The sequence below is a fragment of the Echinococcus granulosus genome (assembly GCF_000524195.1).
Source record: "Echinococcus granulosus chromosome Unknown EG_S00014, whole genome shotgun sequence".
Lineage (NCBI taxonomy): Eukaryota > Metazoa > Platyhelminthes > Cestoda > Cyclophyllidea > Taeniidae > Echinococcus > Echinococcus granulosus.
The window spans coordinates 554982-573970 of NW_020170394.1; the positions used below are offsets into that span (position 1 = coordinate 554982).

At 40.6% G+C, this 18989-nt stretch overlaps 3 protein-coding genes across 3 annotated transcripts; 2 read left to right on the top strand and 1 right to left on the bottom strand. All coding sequences in view use genetic code 11, as the record gives it.

Moving 5' to 3' along the window:
• Positions 1-263: 263 nt before the first annotated feature.
• Positions 264-2222, bottom strand: EGR_02938 (Cysteine string protein; the record flags this gene model as incomplete). The annotated part of the gene is made up of 5 exons (XM_024492187.1): positions 264-443; positions 569-700; positions 766-918; positions 1540-1596; positions 2160-2222. 5 exons carry the CDS (start codon positions 2220-2222, stop codon positions 264-266), a joined length of 585 nt encoding a protein of 194 aa, XP_024353382.1.
• An 878-nt stretch (positions 2223-3100) lies between these two features.
• EGR_02939 (Putative glycogen [starch] synthase) lies at positions 3101-11264 on the top strand (the record flags this gene model as incomplete). Its single annotated transcript, XM_024492188.1, has 13 exons — positions 3101-3242; positions 3334-3515; positions 3549-3740; positions 3813-4040; positions 4216-4463; positions 4957-5077; positions 5644-5847; positions 6387-6557; positions 6971-7126; positions 7994-8120; positions 8209-8366; positions 8909-9010; positions 10959-11264. 13 exons carry the CDS (start codon positions 3101-3103, stop codon positions 11262-11264), a joined length of 2337 nt encoding a protein of 778 aa, XP_024353383.1.
• Positions 11265-16064: 4800 nt separating this feature from the next.
• EGR_02940 (Phosphatidylinositol N-acetylglucosaminyltransferase subunit C) lies at positions 16065-18104 on the top strand (the record flags this gene model as incomplete). Its single annotated transcript, XM_024492189.1, has 6 exons — positions 16065-16137; positions 16169-16238; positions 16266-16420; positions 16508-16845; positions 16992-17191; positions 18026-18104. The coding sequence occupies 6 exons, from the start codon at positions 16065-16067 to the stop codon at positions 18102-18104; spliced, it is 915 nt and encodes a 304-aa protein (XP_024353384.1).
• Positions 18105-18989: the final 885 nt, after the last annotated feature.

Genomic DNA, 18989 nt, shown 5'->3' on the forward strand with positions numbered 1-18989 from the left:
ATTGACAAGTCTAATGCCAACTGCATTCCTGTTCGACAGCGCAAACGACCGCCCGCTCCGCTCGCAAAACAGAAGGCATTGCACCCACAGGTAGGCGAGTGTATTTGAAAGGTATTGCACCATTAATCCTTGTAGGTGTGAAGTGCATGAAAACAATAAAATTAAACAACATCAAAATCACAGTCGTAACAACGTGGAACGATTAGAATACGATGTCGCACAATAAATAATTGAAATGCAGCAGAACTAGGAAACAGTGTGGCCTAGTAGCCGGACATGGTCGAGGGTGGCTGTCGAGTGATAACATTACCTGTGGGGGGTGGCATCGGCCGCCCCACCGACGGGTACGATGAGGAATTAAACTGTGTCTGTCGTAAATCATCCAGATTGTAGGGAGGCGCAGCTTGATGCATTGGGTGTGCCAGATCGTCCAATTCTTCATCCTAATCGAACAGGATACAACAAATGATCGTGACGGTCTTTGGAATAGGGGGTATTATCATTATTAGAAAGGCACGACCTATCCATAACGGATGTAACGAGCAAGACAACAGGTAAATCTACGCACACGTAAATTGATTTCCTCAGGCGTTGGCTCATGGGGGCCCGGCTTAAACTTCCCGAAGCAGAAGTTGCAACAAAAGCAACAGCAACAGCAGAAGTAGCAGCCGGTGATAGCACAGCAGAAGAAGAACAGGGCCTGTAACATGGACACTCAGACAAAACGACACACTCTCAAGGAGGTTAAACTGTTACCGAGATTACCTTGCACCACTTGCTTGAAAGCATAAAGTAGGTGTTGACATTGTCTTCACCAACCTGTTCTGCTATGGAGAGACCAAGACTGCCATATTTGTCATAGATGCTGCGCTTCACTGGATCCACCAGTGCTCGATAGGCTCTGCTCACATCCTTGAACTGAGTAAAGCAAACGCAAAAGATCTCTAATGACCCAACTCCATTCAATAGAGGAGTACAAAGCACCCAACTCACAACGCCTCCTCTAAATGAGTGTTTTAAACAGAATAGATTATGCAATAAAGGGAAATTCACAATAGTGTGGAAGAGGTTCTAAATTTTACTCAATAAATTTTCCCTCCTCCAAAATGACCTTACCCATGGAAGCAGCATTGTTGGAGTTAATTGTTTTGACGATATAACCTCTTTTAGAAAGGAGCAAAGTGGCACAACAAAGATAAATGCTCTCTCGTTTGTAACAAGCTCATGTCTGCAATCACGTGGCCTATTGGCAACTCTCCGATTAATAACAAAGAGAAGAAAACGTATTACCTTCTCTTTCTTTCGAAAATCGGAAACGTGGCGAAAAAATTGGCACTTCACTTTCTTGTTATTTGTCATTCAAGACAATGAGGGCTCATAGTGGCGAAGCATTTGAGGCACTGAGTTACATATTAAAATAATGCCGAGGAAATCTAACCTGCGTTGGAGTAAGTACGCACCATATGAAGAACGGAAGGCTTTGTGCTATAAGTACAAATTATATCCATCGCAAATGTGAGCATAAGACAAGAAACTCACGATATCAGCAGCGGCAGGATTATCCGGATTTTTATCAGGGTGAAAGCGCAGGGCAGCCTTAATACATAACAGAAGCCGGAATAATGGATGCGGCACTTGGAAGAAAGTGAACAAAGTAGATAATTTAACTAGATTTGTGAAATAAAGCTATGGATTTCAATGTACTCACTAACAAGTAAAGTCTGGTAATGCAAAAGTGAGCAGTGTTGAATAATTAAAAAAAATGCATGAAAGACTTGAATGTGATAAATAAGAAAGTATAGTCATGATAGCCACAATAACTCGACTTAAGATCTGTTGATGCCGCTCACTACATTCAGGGTGTTTTCTCGAGCTCTATGGGCAATAGATACTTTGATTCAAAATATCAACTAAAGTTCAGGAAATGCAGTTCGACTTTCCGCAATATCACCAGTAGTTTAACCATGCATAAGTTCAAAAATACTAAAATAAAAACTACACATACGACATCAGACTGGAGTCCATGTAAAGGTAGTATAATGTAAATGTATAGACCAGGATCACTACTAGGGTAGGTATACCAGCCTAAATCCCTCATAAAATACTGGATCTAATTCCAGTAAACTAGGCAAATACCACATTTGAACCTAGGTAGACACCACATCAGTGCGGAATTCAACAGGGATCTTTCCGCAAAGATAGTCAACGGAGGTTACCAGCATTGATGTTTACCTTCCGGTAGGCTCTCTTTATGTCGTCCTCATCGGCCCCTTTTGGTACACCGAGGATGTGATACAATGTTGAACCAGATGCACTTCAAACGAGTAAATACTAAAAAGTAGCCTACGACAACTTTCTTCCTGCTTGCAAGAAAGAACTGGGGTCACTGGTCATTTTTAGTGGCTCGGCCGGCCGGTTTACAGTACACAGATGGACTCAATGAGGAGCCAATCGCATCACCGACACGGCCAAGTCGAAGCCTATAACTATTTCTTCGGAAGTTGTAAAAGGCAACTAATTATTGGAAACTGATGTTCAGTATTATCGCACTGGATGCCAATCTAAGTATACTGATGTGTAAAATTAGCACGTCTTATACTAGTATGCTTTTAGTAGGCACAATACTTGCGCATTTATTCTTAAGTAACTGAAATGGCGCCCTTTAATTAAAACGGCTGGTTGGTCAAAATACACACGACAATGCTAAGTGCCGAACACCTCAACGCAAGTTGTTAACAATTGTTGGCTCTCATCAGTGCATCAGTTTTACATGACAAATTTTACAAATATGAGATGAGGCAGATTTTTTATTAGTTTATATGCATCTTCCTTAAAGTGGGAAGTCTTATAAAGGAACAACATGGGATTACCGCTTATGAACTTCAACCAAATAATTTTTTAGGCAGCTACTTAGGGCGTGAAACTCGTAAATGCTATTTTTCGCTAGCCATATAAAATATTACTGCCTCGCAAAACAGCTGCTAATAAAATGTTTGTTCCTTTTTAATGCTTGCCATTACTAGTTCGTTTAACTTGGTCAAATGAAATGTACAGTGCATATAATAATCCATTGGGGCGGGTAAGCAAATAATCTCTGAATATGCATCGGCGGGCGAGTGTTGGGCGATTTATCAAAGATGTATCCGCAAGTGCTGATGTTTTGGGCCTAGATAAGTCAATCGATGAAGGCATTTATAAGCAGAAGTACGTCTTTGAGGTTGCCTGGGAAGTAGTCAACAAAGGTACATCATATTTATTTCACTTTATATTTGTCACTCTTTGATTTACTCGCACATGTGAAATTGTTAAATGATCCGACTGAATAAATTTTAGTCGGAGGCATATACACTGTGATTAGAACGAAAGCTGCCACGACCGTTGAGGAACTTGGTGATCGATATGTACTCATCGGTCCCCTCAACGAAGTCTGCATGCGCACAGAAGTTGATATTGTAGAACCGGCCTCGGAACCCCTCAAGCGCGCTCTTCAAAAGCTACGTAAACACGATATCAATGTAATTCATAGTCCTATATTCTCTCACCTTTAGCTGGTTTTTGGCCGATGGCTTATCGAAGGGTATCCATATGTCCTTCTATTTGATATCGGTTCATCTGCATGGCGCATAGATTCTTGGAAAAAAGAACTCTGGGACAATTGCAACATTGGAGTTCCTGTTCATGACAGTGAGTGCAATGATGCACTTATTTTTGGTGCACTCGTCTCATGGTTTTTGAAAGAAGTAAGAAAATTAAAGTTCTCCCCCTTTCTGTTGGGCGCTTTAAGTTTCTTAGTGGATTTCACTTATTATTAGTTCAGAGATGAATTGGATGCTGAAACTGAGGGTGTCAAACCTCCTATTGTCGCTCACTTCCATGAGTGGCTCGCTGGCTGCGGATTGATCTTCACTCGTACGCGCCACCTTAACGTAGCTACAATCTTTACGACGCATGCCACACTCCTCGGAAGATATTTGTGTGCTGCTTCAGTTGATTTGTACAATAATTTGGACAAATTTGATCTTGACAAGGCATGCTTCTTTGTATCTGTTATTTCTTAGTGCATGACAAATTGCTATTTTATATTAGACTGATACAAAAGTTTTTACGTCGGTTTTAAATAGTATTTATCTGAAGCTTATTTATAAATATTGTCCTAAATCGATTTAACTCCTTTTGGTAGGGAATTTGGTTATTAATGTCACTTTTGTATTTTAGGAAGCTGGAGACCGTAATATTTACCACCGCTATTGCTTAGAGAGGGCTGCTGTCCACTGTGCTCACGCTTTCACAACAGTAAGTAAAATTACTGGTCTGGAGAGCAAGTACCTCCTTCGACGCGAGCCTGACATCATTACGCCCAATGGTCTCAACCTCATCAAGTTTGCGGCTCTTCATGAATTCCAAAATCGGCACGCGCTTGCAAAGCAGAAATTGCACCAGTTCATTCAAGGCCACTTTTATGGGTCAGTTCTGGTGCTTTTAGCCACCTATTTCTTCTGACCTTGCCAGAAAGTCTCTAGCGTGTCTGTTTGTGCATATTGTTTTCCTTTCTAGCACTTTTATCCTTATTTATTTGGATGGGGCTGTGTTCGTAGACCGTGACAGTATACTCCTCTTGTTAACTTGGGTTTACTTTTAGACTTTCTTAGACTCTATACTATACTATTTTTGTTAAATTTGTCCTCCACACTGTTTTTGATTCGCGCTATTGCAAGCTTTATCAGGATATTTTTGGCTTTAAAACGTTTCCTTTTTCGGGACTCGGGTTTGTAAGCAAAATCACTTAATCGCCCTATGCCATTGTTCATAGTGCCCCTTGAATGCTGCAAATCATTTAATCAACTCACAAGGCTTTTTATGCGCAACTACTTAGCTACTATTCAGTGTCTTCTGGCACAAATTATTTAAAAACCATGTTAGATGAGTTCTTTACTTTTATTTTCGTGATATTTTTAGACACTACGATTTTGATTTGGACAAGACACTATACTTTTTTATTGCCGGTCGATATGAATTTCAAAATAAAGGTGCTGATATATTTATCGAAGCTCTTGCTCGCTTAAATCATCGTTTGCAGGTAAGTGGATTCAAGACATTTCTTTTGAGCCTTTTGGGGTGTGCACATTGTGTTAAGTGTATAAACCGGCGCATAATTTGGCAAATCGGTACTTTGTGTAGGTCATAGTACAAATGGGAATGTAAAAGAATTTGTGGTTTCTGGCTTTGAAATGAGCATTACGTGGCAGGATTTTTGCTAATTATCCGCTTTAAAAATGCTTTTTTGCATGTCACGCATTGTTTCACGTATGGCCAGCCTGTGTGCTTGCTTCCGTGCGTTGCACGCTCACCATTTTCCGGGAGCAGATTGGTCAAAAGTTTATGCGTGCTGACGAGCTCCGGTAAATCACGTTTACGAGAAATGCATCTGGATAAGGTGTCAAAAAAAATAAAAGCATGAAAATTGTAGCAACAGTGGAAGTATTCAAGACAATTCAAGGCCCATTTCATAGGGATTTGTCGATCATGTGTTTATGGATCAGGATCTCAATCCTATATGTATGTTGTAATCCAACAGTCAATGTGGAATTTCATCTTGTTTTAAAATCTCATTTGTCTCTGAATTTTGCTTTCTACCCCAAATAGGAGCAAGGAAGTGATGTCACCGTCGTTGCTTTCCTTATTTTCCCCGCTGCAACCAATAGTTTTAATGTAGACTCATTCAGAGCGCAAGCAATAGTAAAACAACTTCGAGAAACTTGCAACGATATTCAAAACGACATGGGGACAAGACTCTTCGAAGTCTGTCTCCGAGGTCGAATTCCGACTGGTGCAGACGTTCTTCATCAGGTCAGTCACGAATACACCGGCCATGCTTTCTATTGGTTAAGCATTTAGCAAGTATTGCCAATGTTTGGGCGTTTTTGAATCTTCATTCCAGACTTATTACATCAACTGAAGTGAGGTGAAAATCTCCTCTGTTAGTTTAGTTGACCTTTCACTGAGTAAATCGCACTTCAGAACAACACCTTTTTCTAACTATTTTTACCCGTTAAAGTATTTTAAATAGCAAGTTGTAGTTTAATTGCTTTGGTTTATGACTTCTTCACTCTACAATGTGCGCAACTGGATAATTTTTCACCCAATACGTATATCAGTTTATTACAGCGTCGCTGGAGGGTGAGCTTATCTCGCATACTAAATAAAGTAAATTTTTTCAAATAAACTCTTATTCAGGTAATTTATTGAAACATTCGTTCCAGAGGAATGTGTCATGTCGAATGAAGCTGTAATTGTAATGAATTCGGTCCGAAAACTTTGTTCAAACTTCTTTGAAGTCAAAAATTGAAAGGTCACCGTATTTTGTCTCGTAATTTAGGAATCTATAGAATCATGTTGGACCAAAGTCAGGAAAGCTCGAAAATAGTCAGGAAAATCTGGAAATGTCTGGTGAGTTAGGAACACAATCGTCTCGTGCTAAGTGCGTTTATCGACTGTCACAAAAAATTCTAATACTAAGTCTAGTGAAGTCATTCCTGAGAACCGAAGAGAAAATTGCGGTCAGTAGATAGTGTATGCGTGGTCGAGGTAAAAGATTATGTACATTGAAAGCGTCCTTTGTGAAAAATAATGTTTTGCGTTTCTTGCAACAAATCAGCCAATGCATCACCCTAGTTTCCTCAACAGTTTGAAAACATTTATCGGCAATACGATACATTTAGTCAAAAAAAGCCGTTGTGCAAAAAGTGCCTCATTTAAACATCTGAATGACTATGAAATTGGGTGCAAAATACATTGCGACTATCATTTGAGAATAAGATTTTCATCGGATCACATTTTTATCATCAAAACAACGTAAAACGATGCGTTCATTACTTTAGTTGTCTTAATTCAGTTATCAGAGTGTGGAACTTAGTTATTTCTTCCTGGCAAAATATATTGTCCCCTGAATGTATCCTTTTTTTCGATGTAGGAGGACATTGTCAGGCTGAAGCGCTGCATTTACGCTACACAGCGCAACAACCTCCCGCCTATCTGCACGCACAACATTGTGCAGGATAACATTGATCTGGTTCTCTGCAACCTCCGTCGCTGCCGCCTCTTCAACAACCGGTACGACCGTGTCAAGGTGAGTTCGAGAACCTAGAGCCTCCTTCCATCCCGCATGCCTTCGCTATGAAATTGCTATTCATAGGGAGATATAGCTGACTTGGTGAAGCCTATGCGAGTTAAGTTGGTCATAGTTGGTTAAATTGTTGTAGGTGTTTTAATCTGTTTCCTGATTTCCATATTCAAGGAAGATTTCCTTCAACAAACTCTATGAAATGTTTTCCTCCCATTATTTTATTTCATATTTTTCATGACTCAATTATTACTGGATGTCTTTCTTTGTAAAAATTCACCTTTTGAACCTAAAGGTTGCGCAACTATATTGGCTGTATTAATTGAACTTCTAACTGTAACATCTTCCCAGAAAATGCACGTCTAATTTAATAAGATTGAATGTTATAGCTCAATTTTCTGACGACCAAACCTTTGATTATACAGAAAAACTAATTTGAGTATGTATGGTTTGCTCTTTGAATTTGTAAGCTACGTCGTTCCTACTTGCGATATGGTCTGAAAAGATTTGCTGTGAAAGTTAGTTCTCCCACATTTTTTTACTATGTAAGCCTTGATTTTTTATTCTCCTAAAGTATACTTTATCTCCATATCCGGATCACCTTATCTTCAAGTGTATTTCTTTTCAAATGGGCTTCTATATATATATATGTATTTTGTAACAGTGTCTTGCTACTAAGCTAGCCGAAGTATAAGTAGTGGGCGCCTTTATTTTAATCGCTTTCAGTTTATTTGTTGAAATCCTGTATATCAATTTGAGACGTGATATACAATTGTTTCTAACGTTCCTTTATTTACGATCATTCATTTGTCATACCACTTAATCAGTCTTCCTTCTATATTCGTGAAAACCAAGTGCTCTAACGTGTTGCAGGTCATTTTCCATCCGGAATTCCTTAGTTCAACCAATCCCCTTCTGCCGATGGACTATGAGGAATTTGTCCGTGGTTGTCATTTGGGTGTCTTTCCCTCCTATTACGAACCTTGGGGCTACACCCCCGGTAATATTCATTGCAATCTTTATACAATTAACTTGTACCTATGTTAAATTGTGGTAATAAAACGAGGAGTTACCTAATTTCTTTACAGCGGAATGTACAGTCATGGGTATCCCATCGGTTACAACCAATCTCTCGGGTTTCGGTTGCTTTATGGAAGAGCACATTGAGGATCCCGCTTCTTACGGCATCTATATTGTGGACCGTCGATTCCAGAGTGTCGATGCGTCCGTTGAGCAGTTGACAAGGGTGAGTTCTCATTCTAACTATGCCTTCAATAATACAATTGTTAGTAATATTTACCTAATAGCATTGACAAATTTTCCTCAATGGTTTTATGTATTTTTCGGCTCTTTGAGTAACCTCCAACTGAATCAAAAACCAATTTTTTTTGGCATTAACTTTGCTGACTTATTTACATTCGGCTAAATCACAAAACACTGTTTAGGTGGCTTGGTAGATAAAATACACCCATTTGTGGTACCTATAGATGATTTATAGACAAAATCCGCGTCAAAATACCAAGTTCTTTATTAAAGGAGATTGTTTCAATAAGATTTTAGCCTAATATTTGCGACATTTGCTTTAAACTACTATCAATGTGGTGCGATTTTCCCATAATCCAGTGGACTATATTATAGAGTAATAACAGTCATGCAATATGGGTACTGCACTTGATAAGTTTCAATGCATTAATTTCATCTGAATCCTTTTCCCAAGGTAGCTGCAACCCATTATTGTTCACTGCACTCTCAGGCGTAGTCACCGGCATGTTTATTCCTCTTTTACAGTGCCTGCATGAATTCTGCCAGTACTCACGAAGGCAGCGCGTCATTTTGCGAAACCGAACCGAGCGACTTAGTGAACTGCTTGATTGGAAAAATCTCGGTGTAGTAAGTTCATGACCACTCTCAGCTATCTGTTCCCAGCGAAGACCGATCACTATCGTGCTTAGCATTTGCTATGATTTACAGTTGTCCCCTTTTAATCTCATTCATTGTGCATCATGGTATATGCACTTAATAATACAAATCGGTTGAGAGTCGTCCCTCCATGCACACAAATGTCGCTTCCAAAATTGAAATTTTGAATGCTCCTTTGCCCTCACTCCAAATACGTTGCGATGATTCATCATTGGGTCAAGACTGTTTAACGTGGCCGTTTGATAAACGTAAGGCAGCAGTACGCCTTCCGTTGTTGCATTTATTTATGCTGCCGCGTCTACGCTCGTAGACTTTGGTCGTTCTTATTCTTCTATAGTCGATTTCTTACTTCCTTATTGTCACATCGCATAGTCTGCTCAAACTGCACCGATTTCAGTCTGCTCCACAGCACTGTCTAAATCTTTGGTGTCTTATACTACAGTATTGATGTACTTGCCTATGTGGGAGGATTCATGGTAAATCACAACCTGATGGATTTGCTCACGTTCGGATCTCATAGTCGGTGCATCGCAGACCCGGACCTTACATTACATCACATGGCCGAACGCACTCATGGCGGTGACGGTTACTCACGCAAAGTCAGTGTTGCGAATTTGGTGCTATTGTGGGTCCCGTAGCTGTTTATGCAGGTACCTCGAAACCGGATGTGGTTCCGACCTCTGTCTTCTCCCTCAACTTGAAGCCCTGGGTCTCATGTCGTTTCCTTTGTCAACTATTGTGCTTCATTTTCTCGTCTGGTCCAGTTTTGGCACTTCTGAGGGCACATTTATCTGCTTTGAACCGTTTGGTTGTGCAATTCAACATACTCTGACAGGAAGGCTTTTTAATATCTTCCGGTCCAGAGTAAACAATCTTAGCTGACAACTGTGAATATTGTCTTGCAATGACGATCATCGTTTGGCAGACGGCTAGGTCAAAGTCCATTAGCAAATAAGACTGGCACATCTTACATTGGGTGGGTAGTAGGAAGGAGACATATAAACAATCGGATAGATGTTACCGTCACAATGTCGTGAATATGATCAAAATTTAAGTAAAGAACTTATTGAGCATTTGGATTAGAGCACTTTTTAGATAGGCATTACTAATTGTCCGTAGTCACCACCTCGCTTGTAAATCCCATCATCGCCTAATTTCGTGACACTAACAGATCAAAATATTTCTTGGCTCTTTGGTCTTTGAATTTTGGATAAATTGTCCCCCTCCATGACTTGAATTTTTCTTGTTTGTTCCTATCTGAAAATGATTTTGCAACAGTTCGAACACCTCCTTATTGAAAACTGGTGGAATCATTTTTTTTATTTCAAATCAAACTTGGGCTGACGGCCACGAGAGCATCCTTACCCATTATGGCTGAAACTTTGACTTGACTTTGAAGTGTAGTAGGCATATTAGAAATTTGACCGCGATTATGAGCTAAGCTTTTGTGAAAACTTGGTACTCCTTCTGGAAATTGTGGGTCTTGAACCTTTTGTCTCCGCCTAAAATATTTGCGGTATGCATACCTAAGTCGCTTTTGTCGATGATTTCCTCGGATCGTGAATTTAACAGCCCTTGACGAAACCACTATTCTCTGCATAATGTTTACCGGGACCATGACAGTGACTAGGCATTTCTCTTTATGATATTTATGAAGTTGCTTTTCCATCCAGAAATAGTCAAGCAGTGTTTTATTTTTTTTGTTTTCCGAACTCCAGAAACAGGCATACTTAAAAATCTAAATTGCGCTCATTAAAATGGAGTCCCCACACCTTTTCCATTACAGAATTCTCTCTAATGACTCTCAACCGATCGTTTGAGTAGTTTTACTGTTCTAAATTAGTTTGGTGGAAGGGGTGATTGATGTGGCATTTACTGAACAACTTTCAGTTTCGTTCTTTGATTCGCTTCCCTTCAGTACTACAGTAGAGCACGCTTGGTGGCGCTCTACCGCCAGCGTCCGGACCTCTTCACACACGACGTGGAGCGGGTGGATGCTAACGAGGACGACGCAGGCTCAGAAAAGAGTTTCCGCCTCTGCCGTCCGTTCTCGGCACCTCCCTCGCCTAGTGCCTCTCGCAGTTCCAGCCCCAATCGCACCTCAGGTCGCAGCACGCCCACCTCGACCCTAGATGAGGACGAGGTCGACGAGAACACGGAACGTCTCGAGCTTGGTCTTCAGACGGTCTCTATTAACGGCAATAATGAGGAGACGGCAGCCTGAGAATACTACACCCCATCTGCCCCCTTCTTCTTCTTCTTCTTCTCAACCTTCACCTCTATCTCGCCCAACTCCTCCTCGTCCTCCTCCCTCACTTCCTTTCACCTATCTACTCAGCCAGCTACCAACTCATCCATCCATTTGTTCCTTCCTCATTGATTTCGTATTTCTTATATTTTCGAAACCATGGCTTCTTAGATTGTTGGATGACTTTGTTTGCTCTAGCCTCGGACCTCCTTCCCCATCCCGTTTATCTGTGTTTGTCAATGTGCGAGCGTGTATACATGGTGGTGCTTAAGTTGCAATTCCACTTCTCTCGCTCGCTCGCTTCCTCCTTACCTGTTGCATTGATGATGGTCTCCCGCCCTTAGCGCACTAGTGACAGTTTACCTGTGATCAAAACTGCAGACAAACTGATTATAATTTGCACAATTTCATTCTTGCTCCCTGACGCATCTTCGAAAGCGGTTTAATCTAAGGGGAAAATTGAACTTTGCGGCTCCATCCACTTAATTGTGCTTATTTTTTTATGGGATCTAAAAGAACTAAAGTTAAAAAGTGTTTATTTGTGGAAAAAGAAACAACTACCCGATAAATCTAACTCTGGAAGTCATTCACTCCCAAGTTGTAGCCAAGATACATCTTCCTATCGAGCTGGTGGGGGATCATGCTACTAGGAACTTTTCCTTGGCATACATCACATCTCTATCGCCTTTAAGAAGACCTCCTCCTCTGTGTCTGGAAAATTTTAGCTCTTATAAATGCGTTTTTGTTTTCATGTAAAAACAGCCAAAATCAGAAGAGATGCATTACATCGCTTCCTGTAAACCCTTATTTTCCTGTGCTGTCAGGCCGAGGTGTGAAGACCTTGCTCTGTTGATGTGGATACTGACCTTTTAACTTCAGCCATGTTAGTATTTCATGTGGTACATCTTTGACGCCTAAAACGGTGTCTCGTATTTAACTAAAAGTATTTTTACATTAAGTGTTAGATTTTAAATTGAATTAAATGCTAGTCTGATCTGCCATTACTGCTATTAATTTTTCCCCAAGTGTAGGTAACTATTTTGAATTGGAGTGAAAGTAACACCATCAATGGTTGCTGTTATTTTCGGAGAAATTCTAGAGGCGTAAAACTATCGCCGGACACCTTACAACTATAGTCCTTCGCCACTGACTACGACAACCTAAGGCAAGATTTTCCCATAACAATCTCTGATCTGATACTAATTTGAGTTCTGTTATCAGAAGCGGCTTATCCAATACCATAAGCAAAATTATTACCTTACAGTGGTCAAAAAAATAGGTTGTTTTTCAAACAGATCATTACCATCTAAATCTCTATTACCCTTTTCGTTTCGTCAGAATAGTTCGGGGCTTCGAGAGATCAATGGATCTTTGTCATACCCAGTATATGTCCACCCGATTTTAGTTTGCTTAGAGGTCAACCGGAAGTCCGCATCGTGTTTCCCAGGTTCAGTGAACTGTCTGCATTGTTAAGCCAACAGAAACAAAGCATGACCCGCTGGTCGTGACGCCGGAATGTTTTACAGTTTTTTTTTAAATCTAATTGACGAGCCGATTTAAGCGAATTCCAATCCGGTAGTAGAGCTGTAGCGCCTCGAGCCTTCACTGAAGATGAAAGGAGACATAATACATACGCAGGGTATGTGCTCTTGGCTTATAGTAGGGCCTTGGGTTATTGACGTGGCCCAGAGACCAGGCCGCCCAGTGGAGATACAGTGGCGCGACCCTAAGTGGGCCGCTACCAAAACCAAGAGTCAAGCAAATAACCACTGGCAGAGCTTTTCAGTGAAAGTATTTCTAGCACATTCCTCTAACGGTTTCAAATGCGTCGAAATGCACGCACAACAGATTCACTCGGGCATGGTGGGTGTGTGGTTATGCCCGATGATTATATGCACTTCCTGCATGGCGGACCAAAATTCCGCTCTTTTATCCGTAAACAATGTGCAGTGGAAAATTTATAGGATTGTGGATAGGTTCCTTAATTCATTCACTCCAAGCACTCTTGATTCTCTTGACGGTACATTTTAAGCGGCGCTTGTGTTTGACAGCCATATTGGGGCACCAATCACACTTTGGCCTATCCGCTTTCCATAAAGTGGAAGCACTCTTCACAGCGTTAGTGTTTGCTTTAATTGTAGAGTTGTTTGCCGTCCTTGTATTTTTTTTTTTCACTAAATATAGGGTGTTTAGTGTCCTTATGATTACTTTTCTAAGTAAGTCACTTTTCAAAATAAAACAGTGTCTACAATGGCATAAAATTTGGTTCAAATTCTCTCACATTTGTGGGAAATGTTATCTTGGCCATGTGGTGTTGTATTTGGTTCTGCACTAACGTGCTTGATGTTACCCTGATTAGTACGTAACCAAGCATCATTATCAAGAAGTGTGTGAATGTCAAAAAGGTTCCGTGCATAAACTGGCATCATCTAATACTAAAATCTCAACTGCATAATGACGGCAAACCTTTTAGCCACTTTTAATTTGCTTTATTTAAGGGGTGGTGAAATCAGCAGGGTCACTTTTGGAGACCTGATAACTCAAAACCACAGTGTATGGTGTGTTGTTTAGATATGCGTCGAGAATTTAGCTTCATATGTAGCATACTATCATGCTCATTGGTGCTGCCAAACACGCAGATGCACTTTTCTTGAACTCTGCCAGGGTGAGGTCATTGCCATTAATATGTGCTTCGAGAATCATGCAACCAAGTGATGTTCGTACGATACACGCCTTAGCGAATGGAGCTGACGAAGTAAAATGGGAAGTCGTTGGAAGAAAATCAATTTAAGGCGTAACACCGAAATATTTACTTCCAGTCGGGTTCCTTATAGGTCATTGTCATGGTAAGTGAATTACCAGACAGTGCCATCCCTTCAGTTCTCTTCATTGTCTAATCCATCTAGTCAGTATTCAATTCGAAATCACGCTCACACCTATAATGGAAATGCACTAGGTGTAGCGACCATAATCGAGGTTTGCTCTAGCCCTCAACCGCACCAGAGGCGGTTCACGGGGATCGAAGAGGTTGGAACGTGGTAAAGCGTGGATCAGGACACCAAATGCGTGTGTGACTCACCATCACCCCAGTCCAACAGGATTAATGGATGCTATGGCTGTATCGGTACGCTTGCTTCCCCTCATGTATACCAACTTGTTGAAAAAAAACTGCTGCTTTGATCTGCTGTCGGGATACATTACACATGTCATTGTAAAATTTAAATCGGATGCGGCGTTCGCTTAATACGCATGCCGCTAGACACTAATCAGATGCAGTTTATAGCTTCTTGCAAGAAAGTTTGTAGAGAGCCTAGCTTTGCGTCCTATTGCATTTTCCTTTATTGAAAAGAATGTAATAAATGCTTGGTTGAGTCAAAATTTTTAGTCAAGCGGTCAGATTACACCAGCCTCGTGGTTGAGCAGACATTATCAATTCATAGGGAGAAAAACACCAATTCCCTAAAAAACTCTGATTAATTTTAACTGCCCTGTATTGGGCAGCATCTGGTATCTTCCTCTAACCAATCTTCTCAACCCAACGATCTGAAACAGGAAGGGGGAGAGAGGACCTACGGAAAGATTATGAAATGTTCCACCACTTTATCAAGTTGAGGATGGTACAGAATCCTTTTCGAAACAGTGCAAGTTCATTTGTAAATGTTGCAGGAAAGACTCGCTTTACCTCCAATAACTAATTCACTCATCGTAAATATCTAATTGCTGATTATTGTGAAGATTTCCAAATACATTAGAGCTCATTAGCGTTCAATGGAAGCAAATGTCAAGTCTTGTGGCAATCTTTAATGGATTTACGAGTCAAGAAAACGATTTCTTGACAAGTCATGCAATATGTCGAGCTGTTCGGACTCTCCAAACATCGCGGCTTACATTTCCTCTTGGCATCGTACTTCGTCGGCCATGCCGATAGCCTCCCAATTTTTCCGTGCGTCAAAAAGAAACATTGTATTCTATTGGGAGGAGTTATTAAAACTTCGGGGATCGTCGAGACTCTGTAGAAATTTGCTCAAAAAGAGAACTCGATCTTCCCGGTTTGTACTTCGTTTAAGGCAGCAATACCATTGCGTTCAAGCTCTTTACATAATGGTTGTACACTTATATGTTTATATGGCTTACTACGGCTTCATCGTACAGGATTTTGAAAAAATGATTTGTTTAAATCGTATTTTACAAATTAGAAATTGCCACTTAACAGTAAGTTTCTCGACTAGCTTTAGCGTTTTTAGTTGAGTAAACTAAAAAATTACCGCTTTTAAAGAATGGAAGTATACGGGAAAAAGATGCTTAAAATGTCGCCATTATACCGAAAATTTTTCTATACATTCGCCATTTGCTTGTACCTTCGCTAAAAAAACTTTATGTGACATCATTTGATAGATAGAAGTCGTCTTTTAAAATTGTATGACGTGTTTTACTATCTGGAACCAGAATTCAAGTTGAAAACTTTTAATACCACGTTGTGCGACCTTGAAACCTAACAATGTCTGGGAAACTTTGAGGTGGCTTGTTGTAAATAACTTAGTTGTTCAAGGAGGTGGCTTGGTTGTAGTAGTAACCACTTTTGCAATGAAGAGGTTCTAGGCCTTTATGAAAGATTTTACGAAACTTTCTCACTTACACTTCCCTTTCGTGACTGAATTCTTTTATGTGCTTATGTCTCCGGTTATGGGGTATAAGCCATACAAGCGATTTTGTACTTATCTGAGATTGATATCTGAATGCTGGGAATTTGGGTCCAAATTTTTTTCGTAGTTTTAGATGCTTTATGAAGAAAGGACCGCTCCAGATAACTGGGTGGCGTCTGATTTTCTAATACGTCTGCAAAGAAATGGTTTGCTATTCTGCTTCTTACCATTCTTTAGTTAATCTACAAGTATTTGACCTGTCAACTATTATGCTTTATTCGGGACTGGTCTTTCAGCAACTGTGCAGGTAGACTCGTATTTTCTCACAACTGAGAAGCATTTGCCTCTTCGTGACTTCTTTCATCTTTTTGCTCTGGAAACGAGTGACCCCCTACTATCTAGCCATAGTCATTCTTCTGACAGCTGTGTTTGGCTTCATGCTGTGGTTCTTTTTGGTCCTATCGTCGGATGAACGGAATCTCAAGGCACGTGAGTAAAGGTTTTCTTTTTCCTAACTCTTCGTTTATCGTAACTTATTTCTACCGTAATTCGGCTGAACCTAAGCGTGTGTTTTAGTTTCTACTCCTCTGCGCACAGGACTCATAATTCTGGTCTTTAGTTCGGCTTTGGCTCCTGTTCTGCATTCTCTCTTGGATACTGTCTCGACTGACACAATTTACGCAATGACTTCTATATTACTCTTCTTGAATTTCGCTTCGCTTCCCTACGCCAACGGAATGCGTTCTTCCCGAGTCGATGGCACTACCGACTCCAATATTGTCTCCGTAGCGACAGGCTTCCTCGCTTCACTTTGTATGGCCAGCCGCTTACCAGGACCTAAAGAAACGCTTCTTTTGATTATATCTGCCACTCTTGTTTTCGCCACGTGGCCCACCATTCGCCATCGTATACAGGTCACTAATTACCTCTTGTTATCAGCTCTCATTATGCTAATGCGGTGCACTCTATATTGGGAGTCATACAGTGAATATATCTTATTTATATGGATTGTGATATGATGCTAGCTTGGCTTTCGTCTTTTGTAATTGTTTCGTTTTAGGTCTGCAAAGGTAAGAAGACCCGATTTGGTTTTACCCTAGGAATGGGCGCGGCGGCTGCTTTGAGCCTTTTGCCATTTTTCTTCGATGATGAGATCGAATCTGTCTATAAGGGCCTCATTGCCACTGCAACCCTTTTGTCAACGTTCCTTATCAATTTCGGTATACCTTTTATCTTCTACAAGATGCAATCCATCAAGTCGTGAGTTGCAGCTTTCATATTAGCTATCTTTTTCGGTCTCTTCAATCGCTACGTGCGTGCTAGTACCTACCGTCCAAAATTGTAGTGCAGTTGTGTAGTAGAGGTAGCTGTCCACTGCCTTGTGAATACCGCTTCTGATAACTGACTAATAATTTTCACTTTTTGTGCTTTGTTATTTGGCCTTGTAAGTATGCTACACTGCAACTATCGATCATGTTTTCTGCATATAACCGTCATAATCATGAAATTCTTTAGACTACAATGACTATGATAAACTAGTAAATTTAACTGGTTTTTCACCCATCAGATTTTTTTCATTTTTCTGTATTTTCCATTATAGCAACATTAATGGCCCATGGGATGAGGCTGTTATTAAACATTAATATTTCACGTCAGTTTTTTCCTCATAGATTTGTCATTTGATTTCTAGTAAATTACTCTGACAACCGGTATGTTTACTTTTTCTTTATTTGAAAATTATGAACCAAAGTCAAGGACCCTTCAGTTGGGGTTTTTGCACTGAAATCAGAATCACAAGTTAATTTACACATTCGTTTGGGCTCACACTCTGGGTATGTCCCACCTTGCCATATTTGAAACATTTCGTCTGCTCGTGCAGACATTTACGTCGAGGCTGATTTTGGGCACAGGATGCGTATCTTCCTAGGCTTATGTGTATATAGTTGGGACTGATAACCCAAGAAGAAGGTTTTGGCAACTTTTCCTCATGACTGTTAAAAGGCGGCCCGAAGTTGTTTCACTTCATAACCAGTGCTTGAAGGCGATATGAGTTGAACAAAGTGACTTCATTAGCTTTTGGTACTCCTTTTATAGCCTCACACTGCGCGCGCATGTTCCGAGTAATCTGGAGTCTTTGACCAGGATAGATGAGGAGTCCCCATTGAGGGCCTAGTATCTTAATGCCAGTACTAAATCTACCTCCTAGTTGGTTTTCCAATTGAAGGTTACTGTCACACTTGACAGGTTGTATCAGCAACTGTAAAATAATTACGCAAATAATCTGGGAATCGGACTGCTTTGAAAGGCTGAGAAGATAACTCTTAGAGTATATCATTGGCGGTGGGTAGTGGTGATTCAGGAGATGCTGAGCCCTCATTTAGCGCTTCAGATAATCCTCAGTATATGAAGTAGGATTGGTGGCAAGTAGTTCAATTTCAGTATTTACGAAATCAGTCGAGGAGTTGCGATATCAGTTTGTGGTTAATAATAGAAAGCACAACTAAGAATAGAAGTCGGCAGGGCGAATAATCGGAGGTGTGTACAACTAATGACGACTGTGCATTACCGAATAGCGAGATTAGGAGAAGTTGGGTGCTAGTGTAGTGCTTTAGTAGTTCGCTGAACTCTGCGTTTGATTACAAGCGCCCTTAGGCCTCCGTAGACTGAGCAATCGTTTGGCGGCGTGGCCTTCGAATCATGCCAGTGGCCTCTCAGCCCTTCTGCACATCAACGGTGCATTTTCTGTCATATTGCTAACTGCCTACGATTCCAAGAAAGGTTGGGGCGCTAGATCAGTTGGACCAATCCCCCACCTACAAAGAGCTCACTGGAAAGAAGTGAACCGCATAGACCTAAAGCATAATAGTATAATTTTAAGATTTGTAGTCATTATTTTTAGATAATAGCATCACTTTAGCAAGTATGGGGGCTCCCAAACCATTAGTCGCTGTGCTTGTATTACCTTTCAAGCAAGTACATTGGCAGTCTGGAGATTTGACGAATCCACAAAGAGGCCTCTTAGTTTTCGCAAACGCCTGCCTGATAATATCGTCAATTC